Source organism: Rhamphochromis sp. 'chilingali' (assembly GCF_963969265.1).
Source record: "Rhamphochromis sp. 'chilingali' genome assembly, chromosome: 5".
NCBI lineage: Eukaryota > Metazoa > Chordata > Actinopteri > Cichliformes > Cichlidae > Rhamphochromis > Rhamphochromis sp. 'chilingali'.
In genome coordinates, this window is record NC_137932.1 from 26,906,107 (window position 1) to 26,930,295 (window position 24,189).

General features: G+C 44.9%; 1 protein-coding gene across 3 annotated transcripts in view; it reads left to right on the forward strand.

Annotated features, from left to right (window-relative positions):
- vta1 (vesicle (multivesicular body) trafficking 1) overlaps nt 1-23,794 on the forward strand; it is a 70,298-nt gene extending 46,504 nt beyond the window's left edge. The window contains exons 6-8 of one of the 3 annotated variants that reach the window (XM_080882444.1): nt 12,142-12,393; nt 14,788-14,865; nt 22,024-23,794. In XM_080882444.1, coding sequence (XP_080738570.1) covers nt 12,142-12,393; nt 14,788-14,865; nt 22,024-22,169 — 476 coding nt within the window. In that variant the 3' untranslated portion in view covers nt 22,170-23,794. The remainder of the gene's footprint in view (nt 1-12,141; nt 12,394-14,787; nt 14,866-22,023) is intronic. The other 2 variants (XM_080882445.1, XM_080882446.1) reach the window with 2 other exon arrangements.
- Nucleotides 23,795-24,189: the final 395 nt, after the last annotated feature.

Below are 24,189 nucleotides of genomic sequence, written 5' to 3' on the forward strand. Positions count from 1 at the left end.
TATCACGATATATATTTGAAAATTTGCGATAACGATATAACCGACGATATAATTGATGCGAGACAAAATACAACTCCACAACATTACTAGCGCAAAAAGACAACCTTCCATTTATTTTCACTTAAACAAGAAGCTGGTTTTTATGTACATTAAAGCTTTATAAAAATGTAACAGTGCAAATGCAAATTCCTTGCTGAAAGTTTAACCAAAAGGCATTTCCAGTAGAAATGGGCTGACATATCCTGAGCATAACCATGTATAATATCCACTGAAGTTAAAAAGAGGTGCTTTGCAACATTAAACTGCAGTGTGCAGTACGCATTTTTCGGACCATAAGGTGCACGGGATTATAAGGCACATTAAGTGAAACAAAGCAGTCAGATAAATCAAACTTTATTAAACTCATTCTTCTTGCTTCCTCCACTTCTGTACCATTGATTCATTAATGTTGAATTCTCTGGCAGCTGCTCTATTCCCATGTTGTTGCAGTATATTAATGACTAACCTCGTATTGTGGATGGATTATCTCAGTTGTTCTCCTGACTGAAGTTTGGTCCGTTTACAGCATCCTGCCATGCGATTGCATTTGTTTCTAACCATGAAGAACCTTCACGTTAACTTTTATAAGTGGAAAAGTGTTAGTGTTCGTCCTCCAGCTTCACTGTTTATGTTATGCTAACATAGCTGTGTCGCTAGCGATCACGTAGCACATCATTATATACCAGCTAGCCCAACTTCAGTAACCCTACAAACGTCACTGCTGTTTAGTTTCCTGTCTTCATTTATGTTGGAAGTGATAGCAGAGCTGTACGTTTGATTTTTTTTCAGAAATCTCTCAGTCAGAACATGCAATATCATGCTTAGGTAACTAGCGAAACTAGCGAGCTAACTTCCGCTAGCTTCCTGCTAACTTCTAACTCCGTTAAATGTAATAACTTTTGTTTTCATGGATGCCTGGAAGTTAAACTTTATAGTTACACCTGGTAAAGCAGCAATGCTGATCGTTTTATTAAAGATGAAAGAATTTAGACAGTTTTTAACTCTTAAGTGATGCTGCAGTGTTGTTTGACCTGAAGTATAAGGAGTTTAGGACCCAGATTACTCCCAGATTTAAGAGCATCTTAGTCCGACAAATACGACAATAACAACGGCCGCTTGCATGTTCTGCAAAAAAATGTGCTTTGTTGTGTATCTGACGGACAAACACCAAACCAGTTCCACATCACGGAAGTTGCACCATTTTTACAAACCAATTCTGGTTCATCTGTTTCACTCAACAATCGGCCATGTGCGTATGAAAACAAAGGCACTGCGCATGCGCGTTTTACTCCCATTCTATCGCGATATTTCATTTTCCTATCGTTGCCTAACATTATACCGGTATTACCGTGAACGGTATAATATGGCCCAGCCCTAGTGATCAGGGCCTATCCGGTTGTTAAGTCTGACGTCACTAGCCGTGTCTGGGTCTAAACTCCGCTGCAGGTCCATATATCAAACGATCACTATGGCATAACTGAGAGTTGAAAAACTGTCTAAAGTCTTTCATCTTTAATAAAATGATCAGCGTTCTGCTCTACCAGGTGTAACAATTGAGTTTAACATCCAGGCATCCATGAAAACGGAATTTATGACATTTAATGGAGTTAGAAGTTAGCAGGGAGTTAGCTCGCTAGCTTCTATCTAAATACAATATAGCATGTCCTGACTGCGGGGTTTTGGAAACAAATTAAAACGTACAGCTTTCTTATCACTTCCAGCATAAATGAAGACAGAAAACTAAACAGCAGTGACGTTTGTAGGATTACTGAAGTTGGGCTAGCTGGTATATAATGATGTGCTACGTGACCGCTAGCGACACAGCTATGTTAGCATAATATAAACAAGCTAACTTTTTTTTCCACTCGATAAAAGTTAACGTGAGTTTTCTCGGTGGTCAGAAACAAATGTAATCGCATGGCAGGATGCTGTAAAAGGACCAAACTTCAGCCAGGAGAACAACTGAGATAATCCATCCACAATACGAGGTTAGTCATTCATATACTGAATGGGGCGATCGTGGCTCAAGAGTTGGGAGTTCGCCTTGTAATCGGAAGGTTGCCGGTTCGAGCCCCGGCTTGGACAGTCTTGGTCGTTGTGTCCTTGGGCAAGACACTTCACCCGTTGCCTACTGGTGGTGGTCAGAGGGCCCGGTGGCGCCAGTGTCCGGCAGCCTCGCCTCTGTCAGTGCGCCCCAGGGTGGCTGTGGCTACATTGTAGCTTGCCATCACCAGTGTGTGAATGTGTGTGTGAATGGGTGGATGACAGGTTGTGTAAAGCGCTTTGGGGTCCTTAGGGACTAGAAAAGCGCTATACAAATACAGGCCATTTACCATTTACCATTTATACTGCTGCATGGGCTGGGCTGTAGTTACATCCTAAGGTTTTAAAAACTGAGCTTAAATAAATGATTAGCGGTAATAAAAGCCGAGGGAGGTCAACAGGGATCACTGACTGTTTTAGGAGCTTTTTGAGATCAAATAGAAGAAAATACATAACATTAAACATGTTAACAACACAAAAGCCATATTAAACGCAGACTACTTTAGACCCGGAAGTAGGATTCGTCGCGTCATCACTGAACAACCGGATGCCAGCTTTCAGAGCAGGTTTCAGGTTTTACAGAGAGAACTGGTGTCATGTTGTGAACCTGTTGCAAAACTGTTTCCCAGGCTGATAGCAGGCAGCAGGAGTGGTTCAAACACGGACCTGATTCAGGCTCCGTCTTATTCTGATTTGGTTTTGCTCGGTAAACTTCAGCTGCAGTCAGACTGTGATCACACCAGCACAAACCCAATTAATCATGTGGAAGCGCTGCTATTGTCCAGATGGAGCCCGAACAAGTTCTGTGAAACACGGGGACACCCCGAGGTTTCCACTCCTTAATGAACTGTTGCTTGTTGCTGTGACTCATTCTGCAGCGCTCTGAGTCAGGATTTAAACCCCCCCCCCAATCCTCCCCCCCAATTTCCCCACTGGCCTGGCTCGTACGTACTAGGCATTAGGCATGCTGGACTTTTATTTTCCACTGTCATTGCCAGCTCAAGCCTTTCACTGGGACGGTGGAAGATCACTTGTTTGAAAATCAGTTTCATGTGATGCAGGATGGGAAACCTCAGAGATGCCAGTCATGGTAGATGCTGCTAAATTTAGATCTTTGTCTCCTGCAGCAGCCACTGAGGATGAGCGCCGTGGTCTCTCACAGCGGGGAGATCAGGGTGGTCAAACAGGTGGTCCTTCTTCTGTGACTTAATCAATCTGTTTTACCTGCAGAGTTTATCAGGTAAAACACACAGCAGTTTAAAATCAGCTCAGCCGCTTTACGAATGGAGTGAGCGAATGAGTAATGCGGCTAATTCTGGCTCTGTAAGTAAAGCAGATTAACAAGCTGCTCGATTTGCTTCTACTTTGCATTTTATTGGCAGAGAACACATTGTTATTGTTGCTCAGTCGTGTTCATTTAAGGGTGAGAAGCCAAAATGATTGAGGTTATAATTCAATCAATTGTGCAGCCTTATCAAACATACTGTACAAAGACTCAGATTTCTTGGAGCCTGTTCGATGAGTCTGTGGTGGTTCTGATCACCTGTGACTGTGGGAATTACGCGCATCTGAACAAAGATGGACTTTATCAGAACCACATCATGGACTGAACTGAAGGTTTTCAGAAATGTAGACCCAAACCCAGATGGATACATGTGTCCAGCTATTTGAATTTCCTCTTGAGCCCTGAGCGGTCGAGGAGTTACGGTAAAATCCCGGTGGAGCTGATTTTTCATGCCACTCTGTGAGTACTTGGTACACCAACTATCACTGCAGAGCACAGGTTCTCTTTTTTCCAAAACCGTTTGATTTTCGTCTCTAACACAAACATTAACAGAGTTACAGTAAAGCGTGCTTTTACACGGACCACCAGGTTCATGGTTCAAAAAGGGTTAAGACCTCACTAACGTCAAGGAAACATGTATTGATCTCAGACACTCAAAGCTTTCTGAGTTTAGAGACACTGACTTGAAGCTCAGACACATGAACACTGCTCAGCGGATGATGGAGGAAAATTCAAATGACTGCAACTAGAATTTAGATTTGAATTGATTTTAATTTAATTTAATTTATGCAGCACCAAATCAAAACAACAGTTGCCTCAAGGTTCTTTATATTGTAAGGTAGACCCTACAATAATAGATGCAGAGAAAAGCCCAACACTCGTACTATGACCCTATGAGCAAGCACTTTGGCGACAGTGGAAAGGAAGAGGTGGGCCGAGGCTGCAGACTTGAGCATAAAGCATCAGCTGCAGTCAGAGGTGTTGGAGCTGGAGTCTCTGTGATTCATTGTCACTCACATATTTATGGTCTTCATTTATTAACAGAGCTCATGAAAGCGTGGCTGGGCATCCCGTCGCTCATGCACACTGCTGTGCATGTGTGGATTTCTGTGGGAAGCGGCCCCGGTTTGTTGGTTTGGACTTGGTTTGCACCTCCGTGCGTCACACTCGCTGCTCCCAGAGTCAATAAGGCGTCACGGTCTCGTATCAAAGGCTTGCTTCGCTCTAACCTGGTCCAGGTTTACATTTAAAAAGTGGCGCTAATTCTTCTGCTTCACTTTAAGTTTGGTCGCCTGTCAAACGGAAACCTAACCAGAGCGAGCGAGCCTGAGAGTCATGGCTGAGTTTAGCGACTTTCCTTTCATCCCACATTCTTGTATTCCCAGGCCAGTTGTCCTCTGCTGTCCTACGCTCAGCTCAGTGCTTTTACATTCCTCCGCTACGACTCACAGTCAGCGAACAGAGTATCTATTCAGCCCGGCCAGGGTCCACCTGCTGGAAGCAACCTGCGTGTTTGCTTTAGTGCTTTTACAAGAAACCCGAAGCCTGCTGGACGCCGTAATGGACAGAGCTAGACATTTCATATAGAGGAGCAATTACAGGTGGAGCAAACCTAGTCAAAGCGAAGCAGAGCGAGCGAGACTAATCAAGCATCATGCTAGATGGCACCCGCTGAAGCGAGGACGTGTTTGCCTGAGTTAAAACATTTGAGCTAAGAAGTCAGAAGTGTTTTTCCGTGCACCAAACCAAAAGCGACACATCCACTGTACTGTACAAACACTGTAAACCAGTGGTTCCCAAACTTTTTTTGTTGGGCCCCCCTTTGTTTTACATGATGGCGTGTAGAGCAGGGCGATATGGCCAAAAATATTTATCACGATATATATTTGAAAATTTGCGATAACGATATAACCGACGATATAATTGATGCGAGACAAAATACAACTCCACAACATTACTAGCGCAAAAAGACAACCTTCCATTTATTTTCACTTAAACAAGAAGCTGGTTTTTATGTACATTAAAGCTTTATAAAAATGTAACAGTGCAAATGCAAATTCCTTTTTTTTTTTTTTTTTTTTTAAATGACATCAGAAACAGCAGTATGCGACATTACGTGATGGCAGAGCTTCAGTTCATCCTTTGTCATTTTTTTTTTTTTTTTTTTTTTTAATAAATAGGACAGGGGGAATGAATGAGAGAGAGAGGGGGAGAGAAAGAAAGAAAACCAAAGGGGAGAAGAGACGGTGAGAAGGGGGGGGGAAGAGAGAGGAAAAAAAAAAAAAAACTCCTGGGTCACCTGTATGGAGAAAAAAAACAAAAAAACAAACAAACAAACAAAAACAAACAGAGGAGACAGCAAACAACAAAGAGCAACATAATAATAGAGAAAACAAAGCACCATCACAATAAACTAGCTAGTCATAGATATCAGTATTTACTAAATAATAAACGATATTGTGCAGCACGCAAGATAGACAGCGCACAGTGTGCTTTGAGGCAGCAGCCAAGAAAGCTTTAGTCCGCGTCTGTGAATACCCATGTGTGCATACCTGTGTGGATCAGCATGCTTGCATTCCAAAGGTTTCTCCATGTAATGATCTGCTAGGGAGTGTGGGGGGGGCCACAGCCCCGTCCTCCAGGGTGTGAAGCGGGTATGGAGGAGATCAAAACTCCAGACATCCAGAGGCCCCCAGAACACAAGAGACCATGGAAGACCAACAGAGGGGCAGCCGCGCCACTGTCCCAGTAAGAGCTGAGGAGAGTCCCAGATGAGGGCTCGCCCAGCAGCCGCGGAGCAGAAGTCAGGGGGAGTTGCAGTGACGCGCCCGTGAGCTCCGCCGGCCCCCAGCTGCGCCTGAGTGACCGAGCCCTAGGCCGAGAGGCCGGGGGCACCCCACCTCCAAAGGGGCCCGAGCGAGCCCCAGGCCCCAGGCCCCGACAAGCGGCCGCCAAGGAGTGAGCCGGTGTGCACCCGGACGCCCACCCCCAGACACAAAGAACCACCAACACACCGACACCTGAGGGAGTCCGCCACCGGCAGGGGAAGTGGTGGTGGGTGGAGATAGGCCTCCAAACCTTGGAGGGCCTGAGGTGTCCCCAGAGAGGTGGCGTCTGATACCCAACCTGACATATAGACACAGACATACAGGCACACACAGACACAAACATCCATTCCCACCCTCATGCTCTCATATGCACTCACTCCACACTCAACCAACGTGGAGACAGACATAAAGAGACGCTGTACACACGATCACACTCCCCAAGCGTACTCTACAAACCGGGTCTAGGTACCCTTGCCCCTGGAGGGGGGAATTGCACCCAGACCCAGGTGGTGTTACCCTTTTCCCTGCGGTGGGGAGAGGCAGACCACCCCGACTCCGCAGCAGCAGGGAGGCCCCACACCCCAGACCGCAGTCGGACGGCCAACTCCTCCTACTAGCCCTCCCGCTCCAGCAGGCCGCAGAGAATGGGGGTGGGAGAAGACTCTAAACCTCCCTCCACCCGCTCATTGTAGTGTTGATGCATATGTGTTCTAAGGTGCAATTAAAACCCAGGAGGGCATGGAGCTACCTGCCAAGGAGCAGCAGGTAAGCGCATAGTCCCTCCTGCTAACCCTCAATGACTAAGTGTATTTAAAATTGAGAGGTGGGCAACGACGTCAGGGGTGAGGTATACACCCTGATGGTGATTTGGACTCCGTGATTGTGCCCACCCCCAAGATCCTATATGTATGTGTAATGAGAGTGTGAATAATGTGAATGTCTAAGTTGTGGGATAAAATTGAGGCAGAGGCAGCCAGAAGGGGACAGGGGGGGGGGGGGTAGCCTCCTCTGCACCCTGGTGACATACCCCCACTCCAAGGCCCTGCATGTGTGGGTGGTTGTGGAGGAGCGGGAAGAGGGAGGCAGCTGGAGATGGGGAGGGAAGGAAGGGAGGGGCAGGTAACCCCTCCCTGGGGCCAGCTCCCCCGCTGACCCCAGTAGGCACTCCCACCCTCCGCGACCCGCCAGGGAAGGGGGGCCCAGGCCCATCAGACCGGGGCCCAGTGCAGTAGCGCCCCCCGGCTCCACAGAGCCCTGGACAGTCCACCCAACCCCACCACAGAGAAAACTGCACCCACCCCACCAACCACACATCTTCCAGACTACATAAGACGGTAAACGCCCAGGCTGAGATCTTCCTCCACCTCTCCTGTATCTCCCCCTCCTGCAGAGAGTTCCTGAGAGAAGAAAGCTCCTGCAAGATGTGACCATCCCCCCCACCAGTTGAAGAGCCCCCCAGGCGGCTCGATGCACCGGCGGCACCCTGCTCCAGGACCGGGCCCCCATGCACCCACCCGCCCACAACCCCGGCAACACACCAACCAGGACCCGAGCCCCCGAGGCCCGGCCCGGGCCCCAGCCCAGAGACGGAGCGCCCCCAAAACCTCACGCCCATCCCGGACCCACCCAGGGGCAGCCAGGTTGCCAGGTCAGTAACCCACGTCCGTCAGCACAGACCCTCCCCTAGCCCCGCTGCACGCAGCCGCGAGGAAACAGTCACCTGAGAGCCAACAGAGCCCTCAACCGGACGTGACCGCTACCCCGGGTTGAGCCCCCCAAGGAAGATGCCTCCGGGGAACCCCCCGACGCCCTAAGCCTGTCCCTACCCCCTCACCAATCACAACAGTGAAGGCGGGACCAAACTATGACCCCCCACCCCCACTAGGTGATGGAGCTGATAAAAGGGGCCCAGAGCAATTGATCTAATGTGGTGGCAGAGGCTGTGTCAAGACTAATGTAATCTAATAGATAATTTCTATATTGGTTAGAATTAAGATTATTTTTATTTTTCCAGTTCATGAGGACTGTTTTCTTGGCTATGCATAGGGCAGTGAAGATCATATGGGCTATATTCTTTTCTGAAGTGACATTATCTAAGCTGCCCAACAAACACACTAAGGGGGAGGTTGGAATGTTACATTTCAGACATTTTGATAAGTCTTCACATATCTCGCGCCAAAACTTTTGCACTGGTGGACAGAACCAAAGAGCGTGGATGTAATTGTCTGGTGTATTGCCTTGACAGTGTGAGCAGTTGTTGGAAGATGTAAAGCCCATCTTGAACATCCGATGACCTGTATAGTGCACTCTATGAAGTATTTTGTATTGTATTAATTGCAGACTGGGATTTTTAATTAATTTAAAAGTTTTTAAGCAAATCTGAGACCAGAAGTTTTGGTCTAGGTTGACTGATAAATCTGCTTCCCACTTTGCAGTAGGAAGGGATATTGATTCATCTAATTTAGAAAGTGTTCTGTATATTTTAGATAATAATTTGGGGGATTTAAGAGTAAGAAAATGTGCCGCACTTAGTGGTGTTTGTAATTCAACTTGACTGAGGTTAAATTTCTTTTTTACTATGGATTTAATTTGTTGATATTCTAAAAACCTTGTCTTGTTGATCCCATATTGTTCAACTAGTCTGTCAAATGGAATAAATTCTGTTCCCTCTAATATATGTTCTAAGTATTTAATTCCTTTACAACTCCATTCTGGGAAATTAATCATATTATTGTTTTGTAATATGTCAGGGTTATTCCAGATAGGTAGAGCAGGGCGATATGGCCAAAAATATTTATCACGATATATATTTGAAAATTTGCGATAACGATATAACCGACGATATAATTGATGCGAGACAAAATACAACTCCACAACATTACTAGCGCAAAAAGACAACCTTCCATTTATTTTCACTTAAACAAGAAGCTGGTTTTTATGTACATTAAAGCTTTATAAAAATGTAACAGTGCAAATGCAAATTCCTTGCTGAAAGTTTAACCAAAAGGCATTTCCAGTAGAAATGGGCTGACATATCCTGAGCATAACCATGTATAATATCCACTGAAGTTAAAAAGAGGTGCTTTGCAACATTAAACTGCAGTGTGCAGTACGCATTTTTCGGACCATAAGGTGCACGGGATTATAAGGCACATTAAGTGAAACAAAGCAGTCAGATAAATCAAACTTTATTAAACTCATTCTTCTTGCTTCCTCCACTTCTGTACCATTGATTCATTAATGTTGAATTCTCTGGCAGCTGCTCTATTCCCATGTTGTTGCAGTATATTAATGACTAACCTCGTATTGTGGATGGATTATCTCAGTTGTTCTCCTGACTGAAGTTTGGTCCGTTTACAGCATCCTGCCATGCGATTGCATTTGTTTCTAACCATGAAGAACCTTCACGTTAACTTTTATAAGTGGAAAAGTGTTAGTGTTCGTCCTCCAGCTTCACTGTTTATGTTATGCTAACATAGCTGTGTCGCTAGCGATCACGTAGCACATCATTATATACCAGCTAGCCCAACTTCAGTAACCCTACAAACGTCACTGCTGTTTAGTTTCCTGTCTTCATTTATGTTGGAAGTGATAGCAGAGCTGTACGTTTGATTTTTTTTCAGAAATCTCTCAGTCAGAACATGCAATATCATGCTTAGGTAACTAGCGAAACTAGCGAGCTAACTTCCGCTAGCTTCCTGCTAACTTCTAACTCCGTTAAATGTAATAACTTTTGTTTTCATGGATGCCTGGAAGTTAAACTTCATAGTTACACCTGGTAAAGCAGCAATGCTGATCGTTTTATTAAAGATGAAAGAATTTAGACAGTTTTTAACTCTTAAGTGATGCTGCAGTGTTGTTTGACCTGAAGTATAAGGAGTTTAGGACCCAGATTACTCCCAGATTTAAGAGCATCTTAGTCCGACAAATACGACAATAACAACGGCCGCTTGCATGTTCTGCAAAAAAATGTGCTTTGTTGTGTATCTGACGGACAAACACCAAACCAGTTCCACATCACGGAAGTTGCACCATTTTTACAAACCAATTCTGGTTCATCTGTTTCACTCAACAATCGGCCATGTGCGTATGAAAACAAAGGCACTGCGCATGCGCGTTTTACTCCCATTCTATCGCGATATTTCATTTTCCTATCGTTGCCTAACATTATACCGGTATTACCGTGAACGGTATAATATGGCCCAGCCCTAATGGCGTGTGCCTTTTTTCACGTCAGGCTGTGCGCCACGTTATTGTTTACATGAGATAAATTGCAGAATAGCAGATAGAGACGAAATACTGTTACTGTTAATCTGACTGTCTTCAGGTTTTACACACAGTTACTGTCCCTCCATTTACAAAGGCAGAGGCCTCACGGTGTGATTATTTTACGTGTAGTTTTCCCCCTGTATAATAATATTCAACATTGCTATCAACAAATTTTTTTTTTTTAAAAATGCCTTTCTGTGCAAAATGGGTTTAAAAACATAAACAGCTGTGGGATACTGTTTGTCCGTGATTTGAACCGAGGGAACAAATCGTGGCAGGATCAGCCTGATATTATTTGTATCCCACTGTAACTTTACTGTATAAAGAGCTAACATCTCCAAAATGTCAGGAGTAGTTAGTCATTACAACAAGTGTTTGTGAACTAAAAATCAAGAATGTGGGATACTGTTTGTCTGTGATTTGAAGAGCCCAGCGCTGCTCCTGACGTAGGGAAGACCAATTCTACAGCGGAGACCTACCTTGGCACTTGTGTAGGTGAAACCAAAGGAAAGATATGCTTCACCATATTTTCTAGTCTTTGGCTTAGAATGAAGTTGGTTTGGAAACATATTCAGCCATGCTTCATCTCCTGCTTTGTGTTTCTGTGGGCGCCCCGTGCTAGCAGTGTCCAAGCATTTTGTTTTTTTTTCTTTTCATACCGCGCCCCCCTGCCATGGCCCTGCGCCCCCCCTAGGGGGTGGGCCCCACACTTTGGGAAGGTCTGCTGTAAACTGTGTTTCCATATTGAATAAATGATGCTTAACGGGTCGATAACAGAAAATAAACTGGTGTAATGTAATCAGAGGAGTCAGTGGCTGGTGTAACGTCCCCAGTCCTGTGATGTGTTTAAAAGTGCAACAGAATACCAACAAACAAGGCCGATCAGTCACCTGCAGTCCTGCAGTCGCTCCATCAAATGCTCACACATGCCCCGCTGCACACTCCATCTGAAACCAATTTCTGATGTAATATCTGTGGGATTTACACACCTCCTTTCTGTTCACTTTAATGAGATTCTCATGAATTCTAATCATTTTCCCCAAACTCATTTTTGGATTCCACCTGATGTGCTTTTGATGAAGAACCCTTTTTCACTGTGTGATTGAAACCAAGTGAGGCCAAAAGCTTTAAGCTTCTCTGTTCACCTCCTGCATCCTGATGTGTGGTAAAAAATGTCCTTTTTCACTTTTAGACACAGAAACTTGAACCGAGTCTGAGGGTAAGCAGCATGATGAGCACCAAAGGCACTGGTTGTAAATGATCCAGGCTGATGTGAGCTACAAAGACTTTTCTTATTTCACGATCCGTCACTTACACTTCTATCCCTGTGTTTCCATTTTACCCTGTGTGGACAGATATGTAGTTATTAGAGATTAGGGCGCAGTGACGGGATGGAAAGTGGTGAAATCAGGTGGGTGGATCTGATCCCGGCCACACTGCTCTCACGTTTCTTCGGCTGAGAAACCGCGTGCCAGTGAAAACAGAAATTCCTTCATGATCCACTGAAACTCTGAGATATGGAAGTGATACACAAGTGTGAAAGCAAAATGAGTTTCCATAAACAATGTTCCAGTAGTTTTTATTGGAGCTGCTGTCCATTGAAGAAATCTTCCTGTTTCACAGTTAATGACCCCCCCCCCCCCCCCCCCCCTCTCTCTCTCTCTCTCCCTCTGGTAGACGAGTTTGGTGCTGAAGGCTTCTCCGGCCTGGGCCTCTCCCACGGGGGTTCTTTTAGAGGCGGTCCTCCTTCACAGGCCTCCGAAGACCAGGACCACAGTTCGGTTCCAGGCCCCGCCCCTGGCATAGGTTTTGCTTCCGGTCCAGGATCAGCCCCATCGGGTCCTCCGACCACAAACTACAACAACATCCACATCCCACCAGGAGCCCACGCTCCGGCCAACACGCCGGCCGAGCTGCCGCCGCCTACAGGTACAACAGAGGTTGGCTGTGTGTACAAACAGCGTGGCCACATGTCAACACGCTGGTCACTCGGTTTAGTCTATAGCAAGCTGAGTGTACGTGCTGAGCTCTCCATGTTTGACACATGTGTCCTTGTCGAGCAAAACATTTCACTTCCCATTGTCCATCAGCCTCAGCTCCACGCAGACAGTTCTGCTGTCTTTCGAAAATCTCACAGTGGTTTTATGTCATTGTCACACGGCAGCATTTAGCTCAGAGGACCAATCAGATCTGTCCGTGTTTGGAAATCTGTGTGCAAACACATGAAAACAGCTTTCAGCTCTGTTTCGAGACTAGGTCACCACCGTAGTGAGCCAAACTCCAAGCGTCGATCGCACCTCGTATCAGCCTGCCGCCGTGCCTGCCACACCTCTCTGAGGTCACTACGTTACGATGCAAACAGTTTAAAACGCCAGTATTAAATCCTGCTTCCTCTGAGCACACTGGGCCCGCCGTGCCTCTGAACATCGAGGTTTAACATGAAATAATAGCAGCAATTTAAAATTCTGTAGCTTTAAAACAGAGTAAATAATATTGTGCTGTACAATATTTCTAAGAAAGAGTCATTTACAGCAGCTGACTTTCAGAGTCTGAGAGACTGTAATTTGTCGAATATGGGACTTGTGTTGTGCAGCACATGGAGCACTTTATTTAAAGAGACTGTCGCTGCAGCAGACACACACACACACACACACACACACACACACACACACACACACACACACACACACAGTGCTGTTTAGATGTTAGTGGTCTAGCTTCATCACATGCTCAGTGAGGGTCCAGGTCTGTCCAATCACTGAAACGTGGATGATTAATTATAGACAAAAAACGTTGTGTTATATAAATGAATTACGATAATGATGCCATGATCACCTGACTGCTGTTTCCAGCGTGCTGTTGTTCTGCCATCATTAAAGGTCTAAACTAGAAGAGCTGCCTCTCTTGTCACCCGCCCTGTAATCCTGCTAATTTCCCCTGATAACACCAAGTATGTGACGGCCTCGCAATTTACCGGCGACGCTTTCAGTGACACTCCTCCCCGAGAGACGCATGTACACATGTTTGCTGGCGCAGATGTTTGCAGATGTTCTCTGGAGGATATAAAGAAGATAAAATTTCTCCAAAGTGAGATGTAATTGTTCCCTTATGGAAACAGCGTAAAGGCAAAATGTTGTATAAGAGCACTTGTCTAGGCACTGTTGCCACCTCATAGATCTGCGTGGAGGATTGGGTGTTTAGTTTTTTGCTTCCTGCGCAGAGTGATGGGGCACAATAGAAAAATAAACATTCACGCAGAAACCTCGAGTAATTCAAGGTGATTATAGATTACACAAGCTTCTGCAGAAAGAGCTGCACACACCGTCCAAACACACTTTCCCCAAACACAAACACACACACACAATCGGTCCACCGTCACCGCTGCACAAAGAGGAGCGGCAGAGGTGGACCTGCTCCTGCTGACAGACAAGGAGAGACTGAACCCTGCTGATAACAAAGCTTTTGCTCAGACCCATGTGATAGGCTGTAGCCCGGGTGTGTGGGAAAGAGTTTGGGGCTCTCCTCACATGCTTGGCTGAGTGCAAAGTTTAGTTCTGTCTCACTGATGATGAACGCTCAGGGGGACTTTTCAGAGGACAGCTCTGAAATCTGACAGGTTTACAGAGCAGCTTCGTTCCAAGGTAACCACCTGATCGCAGTGACGCAGCGTGTTGTTGGTGACGTTTCGTTCATTTCCACTAGGAGAGCATCCAAAGTGAAGCATCTGTTGGCAGCTTGGTCGTTTTCAGACGCTTGATTGTGTTGTTTCTTGTCTGGATTTCTGCTAGCTGTCACTAAATATTCATATCTGTGCAGTCAGAGCTGAGATTGAGGCTTCAGAGATGTACAGACTGAAAAATAGGACGGCATCCAATAATCTAATGGGGGTATGTTGGGGCTGAAATACTGTGGCCTGCTGGGTAAAGGTCAGGAAGATGATGGATGTTGACCTGTCCATCTCTGGCACTCTAACGCAGGTGTTAGATATATCCATCCATTCGCTTCCGCTTATCCTTTTCAGGGTCGCGGGGGGCGCTGGAGCCTATCCCAGCTGTCATAGGGCGAAAGGCGGGGTACACCCTGGACAGGTCGCCAGTCTGTCGCAGGGCTAACACATAGGGACAGACAACCATTCACACTCACATTCACTCGCACATTCACACCTAGTGGCAATTTGGATTATCCAATTAACCTATCCCCCCACCGTGCTGCTGATTATTGATAACTGGCATAGTTATTAGAAATATAGTTTTGGCCATTCGTTACTGAGTATTTCCTTGAATATTTACCACAATCATAATTTGAAGTGTTTTTGTTGACCAGCAGAAGCTGTTAAACCTGTGCCTATGCCCCGATCAGTGCCCACTGTTGACCCCACACTGCTCAGCGCCCAGCAGCAGGGTAAGAAAACACACACTTACAGATGACTGCAGACACGATACACAACTGCTTTTCCTTCCAACTCCCTATAAACACAAAGTTCAGACTGCAGGCGGTTCACCTGAGTCAGAGGCTCTCTGGTGTCTGCAGGTAATCCTGCTTTCACATTGAACTGGTTTAAAAACTGCTTCGTAAAAGACGTCTCACTGGTTTAAGGCCAACAACCATTCCTGCTGCTCTCTACGCTCATCTGGATACCGAATGTTCCTATAGTGAAAATGCAAAAATGTGAAGTTGGAATAAATTCCTGAGACTGTTTCCAAACTTTGACTGCCTCTAAATCCAGTTTGAGACCCCGGTGGCCTCCGTTTAGCGCTCTCTACCAGACATATTGTATTAATATAAGGATGAAAAAAAGTTTCTGCATATGGTCTCTGTCTGTCGCTCCACCGCACTCCACTGGAATCATATTTCTGTGCACAGCTGACAAATTAAATTAAAAAAATCAAAGGTAAAGTGTGTTAGTGTGAGCTGAACTCTTCTGGATGAGCACCGTTCACCTGTAACTTTCCTTCATTTGCTGTTTCGATGATGTTGGAGAGTAAGGCCTGACACATCATTCAAAAATGTCCCAAAGAATTTATTCAGAATAGTAAAAGCTTTGTTTTCCTCCTCTGTTCTGTGCACACATACAAAGTATAATTTATACTATTATAGTTATTTAATTTAATACATAGAAATTTAGAACTTCATGTGTTTCATTTTCCTTTGTCCTCGCCGCTGCAAACAGACAGGACGTTTTTGCTGCTGAGTCTTAAACTGAATCTGTTGGATTTTTCTTTGCCTATTAAACTTTTTATAAACGCATGTGTAAAACTTGTTGATGGAAAGACGCCTCGAGTATAAACCAAGGAAGATGCGAACATGGCGAGCCAGAGAGTGAGTGGGAAGCTAACGGTATGTGGTTAATGAGTAGCACAAGAGGACTCGCATTAAGGAGCTTAATGGACTTTAATGATAGGAACTGAATTCAGACGCCGTCGACATGAATATGTTACACAGAGCGAATTATAAAGAGCAACATCTAACAAGATTCCCAGAGATTCACTCACAGCCTTGGAGTGTAATGAGTCGGAGCGTTTCATTAACCCCGCCGAGTACTTTGGTGATGAATCAGGACTTTGATGGCAGAGCCATTCATATTTATTTCTCAATTAAAAAGAGGACAGCAGCTAATCTGCCACACTGAGCCTGATGAAATGATGGAAGGATCGTTTTCCAGTTTCCATTACCAGGCTGAGAAACGGCGCTTTCCTCTTTCTCCTCCTGAGCACCAGGAGACATAAGATAACCAGTGAAAGTGGCACTCGAGGAGATGGTGGCCTCTGTCTGATTGGACCTCGCGCCGTTCGTCCGTCTGTCTGCCATCTAACACATCATTACGACCTCAGCACCGCCGCTTCGCCGCTGTCTAGACTGTCATTAGCTGCTGGCGGTCAGCCGCAGAATGAGAGGGAGAGGGGGAGCGTGGTTGGAGGGCAGGATGAGCATCATTCCCGTAATTCACACTTTGCTGCTGTTTTTAAACGCGTGGTTTCAAATTGTTTTAGAGAAGCTGCTCAGCGGCTGGCAGAGCACAAGCAGGTTGAGCTGAGCAGCTTCAGTGTTTTCATTCACCTGCTATTATGGCACAAACAGAAGAACCACAAAGTTAAAAAAAAACTGCTTCACAAAGGCTCTCAGTAAAGAAAAACCTGTGACAACAACTGAGAACAGCCGAAAAATAGGCTTTACATACGACAATGGCTCACGTGGGACGTGTTTAATGTTTGTATCTAATGTATTTATGCATTCAGAAGGGACACAGCGGCCTTCTGCTTTACTCTGTTCATGATAGTTACAGTGCAAACACAGCGTGATTATAGAAAAGTGTTTAATATATGCTTGTGTAATGTGTAACACATCACTGTGTTTATGAGCTGCAGATTAACCAGCTTTATTGTGACATCAATACATAAAGAAATTTAATTGAGACCATGAAGACCACTGACTCAACATAAACGATGGGCATAGCTACCAGCAAGGATAAATGAAGCAGGTGCACAGGCTTAAACCTGCCCACCTTTATACAGTCAGTGATTACGTGTCATTCATGCAGCAAGCAAAAAGTAAAATGTTTGCAGAGGAATTGTACGCTGCTGCAGTGTGCACAGTGCAGCCATAGAGCATATTATACCATATAACCTTAAAGACTGAGCAGGTTGCTTAGTCAGCCAGTCATGCATAAACTAGCATCACGCAGTTCCTCAGATAAAAATATTCAGTCGGCCGGCTCAGCAGCAACTTTATGACAAATCACTGAATCATTCAAACTTCAGTTTTCTGTCAAGGTGAGTTCAGATGTTCTGAATAAACCGTGTGACTCGGGCAGTTAAACTTTTGTCCAATCGCTGTTATAATTAAAATGAAAAAGCCTTTTTGATGCAGCGCATTAAGCCTCAGTACAGGCAGATAATGAAGAAAAATGGAGCTCGTAGCGCTCCGTTAAAACTCGTCAAAGACTCTGAAATGAAGATGCGGTGAAGAAGCAGGTGTTTCTTTCCGGCAGCCCTGAGCGTCTCCCCTGCAGCCGGGTCAAACTTTTTAATTCAGTCAGTCTCCTCTTTTTTTTCTTTGAGTTTACGTGTGATGTAACAGAGTACCATTAATCTTTAACCCTTAAACAAACTGTCACTCATTTATTTGACCACTGGCATGATTTTGTACGAGAGTTTTACTGCAGCGTTGAAATGCCATTAAGATATCAGAGCTGTATAGTTATCAGCTAGATTTTTTTATGTTCCACTGACTTACTCTGGGCCTCTGTAAATGCACCAGCGTTAGATTTTACAGCACGCAGTCGTTCCCAATGAGCACAGGGACTAATACATCCATATACATCCCCATTCATGCCAGTTTCCATAGCAGTAATCTCCCGTGTGTGATTTATGGCTCCTGGTTGGTGTCTGTTTGCGTGGCTCTTTGGCTGGGCAGGGCGATTGTGAGAATTTACCATTGTGCACAGGTAGCAGCATGAGAAGCACAAAGAATATCTGCACTGGTTTTCAGTTTTCATTGATTTAACCCTCTGGACGAGACTCTGGGAGAGCAGAGTGCTGCAAATGTAAATAAATAATATGAATTCACAACACCCCAAAGATGTGTCACTGTAACAGAAAACAAAACCAGTGAAGGAACAAAGAAACATAATAAGATCTAGAAACGGCGTCAGTCAGTAACAGGAACGTTTCAGCTGGGGTCCTTCCTGGCTCACCTTCTGAAAACTAATTGATTTCTCATTATGAAAGCTGTCAGCTCGTTTCATTTACTCTTTTTATTTCAAGCAATCCTGCAGTTAATGACTCCTGAGATCATTTCTTATTTCGACCACCTCTCCAAACACCCCTCTTCAAATGTCTCCCTCCACGTTAAGCGCTGTGGTCTCTGGTTTTTCCACGTTTCCCCCTCCTCTGCCTCTCAGGCTCTTCTAGTTGTGGAGTATATGCAGTCAGCATATTTTCCCAGTCTTTTCCCAGCTCAGAGAAATCAGCCAGGGGATTAGAAGCTTATGGTGAAACATTATTCAATCATTTCTTTCCCGTTCTTCTCCCGGACACTTTTAAGAGCAGAGGAGCGTGTTTTACGAGAGCCGCAGAGCCAAGAGAGATATTATCTGTTGATCTGTTCTTTCAGCCTGCCCTGCTTGTCAGAGACTCTCAGAGGTCCTTTATGGAGGCGCCCACCATGTTAATGTTAAAGTAGAAAACTAATTTGGTGTTATTATTGTTTCATATGCTACACATTAACTGTGCAGAAGAAGCATTAGCTGGATGGATCTGTAGATTTATTCCCTCTGTTTAATGGAAGAAAAGTCTTGCTGCGGTCTGTATGCCCAAAAATACACAAGTGACCTCAGCGTTTAACTTTCTCATGTTTAAGGAAACTCTATCTACACGCAGGCATTTTAGGAGGCCACCTTCAGGACAACTGCTGAGGACAGTTTCCATCTTAGTTTTCATCTTTTATGTGACAGGAAGAGGGTGGATGCATTTAATGCAGTTCAGTTCAGTTTTATTTAGATAGGTGCTTGATATTGTAAGGTGAAGACCCTACAATACAATCACATGACCCATACGAGCCAAGTGCTGTGGCAACAGTGGGAAGGAAAAGCTGCAGAGATTTGCATTGTGGGTAGTGGATATTCAAGACTTTGTGTTCAGACAGGCGCTCAATGCAGATGATGTGCATCATTTTCCACTTGTGAAGAAACTCGAAGGGAGTGAACTACAGACAGAAACCGTTTTTATTAAGAGTGGAATTGAGTGGAATCTCCAAGTGAAATCTGCTCATTCACCATGTTTTATGGTTTGTTAAATTGATTTTTTTTTCTTTGTCCATAAGAGACAGTTATCGCCCTTAGACTGTGCAGATGGTTGGATGTTTTATCACTGCTTTTCTGTGAGACTGTTTTATGAGTACAAAGTAGATCCAGTGACAGCTGCTCACTGTCACGTCTGAGGATTGTTCAGAGAAACCTGGTTTCTGGAAACACCCTGTAAATGGAGGTTCACTATGTCCGAACTGTCTAACAGAAATATGTAGCGCATCTTAGATCATCTTTGGATTTGTTACCATGGTATGGTAATGACTTGAGCCTCGTGCCCAACTCGGCAAGTATGGACACGTTCGTGGTCTGTTTGCAGAGCAAAGCGTAGAGCGAGGAGAGCGCAGCAGAGGCCTGGTTTACATTAAAGAGTGTCCTCTGAGGAGGGAAGGATTGACTGAGGGAGTGAAACATCCTGAACAAGTAGAGTGATGAAAGAGGGAAAAATGGAATGATCGGGTAAAGGCTAGAAGAGAGATGATGGGACTCCAAAGGAGCCAATCGACCACCCATAGATGCAAAGAGAGGAGGGAACAGTTTCAAACAAGAAAGCAAATCAACAAGGGAGCAAAGACTCTACATAAATGTCAGGGACTCTAGGAATGGATTCTTTCAAGATTTTATTTGTATTATTGTGTTGAAATTTCTTGCTTTTTTTAATGTCTACCGATTTTGCAAAAATAAATGAATTGTGACTGGATAGACAGTAAAATCAAGGATAGACAGGTAAGAAGCAAAAGATCATGAACGAGAAGAAAGTTAGAATATAGTTAAAACTGGATGAATCTGATGGCTGGAGGCAGTTTGTACAGTATGTGTTAATTGGACTGGTCACTGATCTGTTATGACCTGTAACCTGTCCTCATAGAGCTGAAATGGTACGTCCAAAGAGTCAAATCTTTATGCCTCTGCAGTTGTTTCCATCTTTCCCTGCTTCGTGCTGACACAGTGACCCCATACTTCATAAAAACAAGTTTGTTTTTTTTAAGTTAATAACTTGAACTCCACCCATCTCACAACTGGAGCAGCGACTGTGAGCCATTTTCAGTCTGAAACCTCACAGAAACTTTCAGTCTGATATCAGCTGCTCACCCTACATTTGTGTGGTCAGGTTTCTTAACAATACAACATCAACCTAATTTTCCAGAGCAGCAGCACAGCTCCAACAGCAGTGCTAAAGGACCAAAGTTTCTGCTGGTAACCGGTAAGCAGGGACAGACAGTGGAACATATCCGTGTCCATGACCAAGCTCCAAAATCGTCAGAGAGGTAGAAACCAAACAACCGTTACTCCTAGCTGGAACGTTCAAAACATGCGCTTAAACATTGGGGAGGAAGCATCAGAGGGGCAAGTAGAAGAGGGCAATAAAGGTAAGGGAAAGAGAAACATGCTCTGAGCTCATGATCCAGTTTCCTGGAGGCAGGGTCTTTACAAGGTTGGGTTTTTTCTTTTCCCCTATAGAATACTCTGGAGTCCTGTATGTGAAGGAGGGTCTATGTATCCTATAGTGTTACACCCACATTAAGAGCTGTGTTTTCTTCAGGCTGAGCTGTGAGCCCCTAGAGACTCTGATGGGTGGAGGGCCAAGAGTGGAATATGCTGCAAATAAAACCCCAGCTTGCCTTTTTTCACTGTTCTTGTTGGTTAGAGAACATTTTTGAATTTTAGAAGAAAAAACAAACATCTTTTTGTCACTGCAGGCTTGACCTTATAGATTCTCGGGACTTCGAGTGTTTTAAAGGCAATTTAAGTCAGAAATAAACTCCGAGCAGAGCAGAAGACTCATGCTGTGCTTCGTTTCTCCAATGCTCACAATCAAACACACTTTTTTTGTGCAGCAGGTCAGAACAAAACGGACGACAACTGAAACTTACAGGAAATTGGTAAAATGGGATGACAGCGGCTTGATTATAACCCCCAGAAAAAAAATTTTTTTCTTATCATTGAAACTTTATTCAAAGCAGCAGTTGAACAAAACTGAGTGGAGCTGCTGGAAACTTTAGAAAAATTCCAGCTATTCCTGAATTCATCCATTCATCCATCGTAGGCCCAGCTGTAGCTCAGGAGGTGACCCTTCCTGCTGCAGTCTGCATGTTTCTGTGGCTTAGATATTGATCGCTGAGACAGGAAGTGCAGAGACGTGCTCGTATGAGTAAATGAGGCGTTCGGTATAAACAGCTGTGACTGCAGGGGTAGAAGAGAAGAACCGTTCATTTACCATGTTATCCATCCATCCATCCTGTGTCTCACACAGTGGCAGTAACACAAGTATTGTTATATGAGAAGAAATTTGTAAAATGAATCTGTAACCTTTAACTTTCAGGGTTTTTTGTTGTATAGCATCAGAAGTAATAACCAAATACTTCAAGTCACTGTAACACTTGTGGGACATTTTTTCCATGTTACAGATAAAGTTTCATGTTGGGTGTGATCATAGAGTTGATGTTATCTACATTAAAGGGATCCTTTGCTGTTTTCCTTTCTTTTGTCTCCTTTCCTAAAGCCACCTGTAGCTAAGGAAACTCAACAGTTGCTTGTGCAGATCTGTCTGTCTGCCGTTTGATGGAATGTGCCATGGTTGGCATCAATCCTCCCCTTTGTGTTTCTCAGTAAATCAGTCTTCAAGCGCGATCGGCCCTCAGAGCTGCTCTGATTGCTTTGTAGTTGTTGTACATTATATCTGATCTCACTAGTTTCCTTCTCTCTGCCCCCCTCCATCCTTTATCCTCCTGTCATTCCGCTCTCCCTCCCTCCAGGCGGCATCCAACTCTCCCCGGAAGACTTCACCAAAGCCCAGAAATACTGCAAGTACGCCGGCAGCGCCCTGCAGTACGAGGACGTGGGCACGGCCATCCAGAACCTCCAGAAAGCCCTGAAACTCCTCACCACCGGCAAAGAATGAGGCCCTTGTCCTCCTGCCGGCCCACTCCTCCATCCCTTCTTTTCTCTCCCCCCCCCCCCCCCCTTTCACTCCAGCAGCGCCACTCTATCCGTCACTGATCCGGCCCAACAGCGAGCTGAGGATGCAGCTCACTCTCTCTCACACACACACACACACACACACACACACACACACACACACACACACACACACACACACACACACACACACTGAAGAGGGCCGTTGAGCTCGCCATCAGACGAGGACACAATGGAAATCAGCGTTCAACAATAGCTGCCTGTGTGTGGCTGCGAGTCGCACTGATTGACAGGACAACAGTCCGACGGCAGAACACGGCGACTCTGACGACTGACGCACATCACAGCTTCATCATTGGTCTGAGAAGACAGCAGAAGGTCCTCGGGCTGCCATTTAACATCACGGAGCTCGCCGCGTACGCATCGGTAAACCGTTACCATGGAAAGCAAATCTCTGAAACATCACTTTTTACAAAAAGTACAAAATAAGTCTGAAATCATTCTGTTCAAACTTTAAAGAGAAATAAACAAGAAAATGAAAATGTTCTGCTTTCCTGACACTAAACTGTGTCACAGGCAGAACGACGATTTAGGAACTCGCAGATCGACACAACAAAAACAGCGGAAATATTTGGTTTGAGTGCAGCAGGCTCTGTTTGTGTTCTGTGTATATGGTGAGAAAAAAAATGTTCAACTCGAAGCTCGAAGTAACTTTAAGGTCACAACATTCAACCTTTTTTCTGCTGACACAGCATTAATGACAAATCACAACTGTAAGAGTTTCAGGGGCCAAACTAAATTAATTGGCGGCTAGATTTAAGTAATTGGGGGGTTTTTTTGTTGCCATTTTTCCTGCAAAATTACCCAAAATCATCAGAGATTTCACGAGTGAGTCCATGTCACGTCTTTTCTAACTGCGACGGAGGGCGCTGAGTGATCTCGGACTCGATCAGCTCATCTTCTAAGTGCAGCTTCGAACTTCACACAAGTATATAAAAAAAACAACCTAAATGTCAATCTTCCCATCACACAATAAAACTAATAAGAGTATTCCTCAGAATGCCAAGAGTGTGAGATGACACGCGACAGACGCTGAACGAGCTATGCTCGTTTTCAGACGGCCTTCAGCTCCCTGCTTCAGGTTCTCTTCTTCTACGATATCAGAAAGGAAAAAGTGTCTGTGTCTGAATCACTGCTGTCGGGATGTCTGCGACTGCTCGCTGTGATTGTTTTGGCTGTTGGCGTTTTGCTCTTCTGTAACAGAAAACTGTCTCATTTGTGTCACTGTCAAACGGACGCTGTCCTGATATTCAGTGATGCAGAATAAATGGAGGCGGCGAGGCCTTGGGGCAGCGTGGCTGTCGGCCTTCTGACTCGTCGTGTGGCCGAGGAGGCGGAGGATTATCTCCTGAAAGCTTGTTTCATGTTGACATATCACTGTGTGTGTGCTGGTGGAGATGGGGGGTGGCAGTTGTTGTTTCAGCTTTAGTTCTTTTCTCTTTATTTAATGTTAATCATTCTTGGTTTGTTTGAAGGTTTTCAGAGTTGCACGAAGCTTCTGTCAGAATCAGTGATTTACAGCAATTTGAATAAAATGTTGGAAATGCGCAGCAGTGTTGATTCTTCCTGTTTGTGTTTTATTCATAACTGATGTCACTGTGTTGGAAATGAAAGCATGTGTAGCTCAAGCCCAACAGACGTGCAGCAGAATGAGCTCCATGTTAATGAAATCTGCATCTTTATAGTAGGACCAGATGGAGCCTGCTATTAGCTCAGCGCTGTAAAGATCCTCCAACACTGAAGGAAAACCCTCGAAGCCTGCAGACGGTGCTCTGTGGTCGTCTCTGAGCCGCCCCTCGGGGAGGACCCATTTCTTCAAAAGGAGGCAGCAGCTCTCGGCTTCTTCTACTATTAGTCTCATTTAGCTAACCATCACAAAGAGCAGCAACACAACTCAACAGCGTAGGTCTTTTAATCTGCTGCCGGTGACTGAATAACAACTC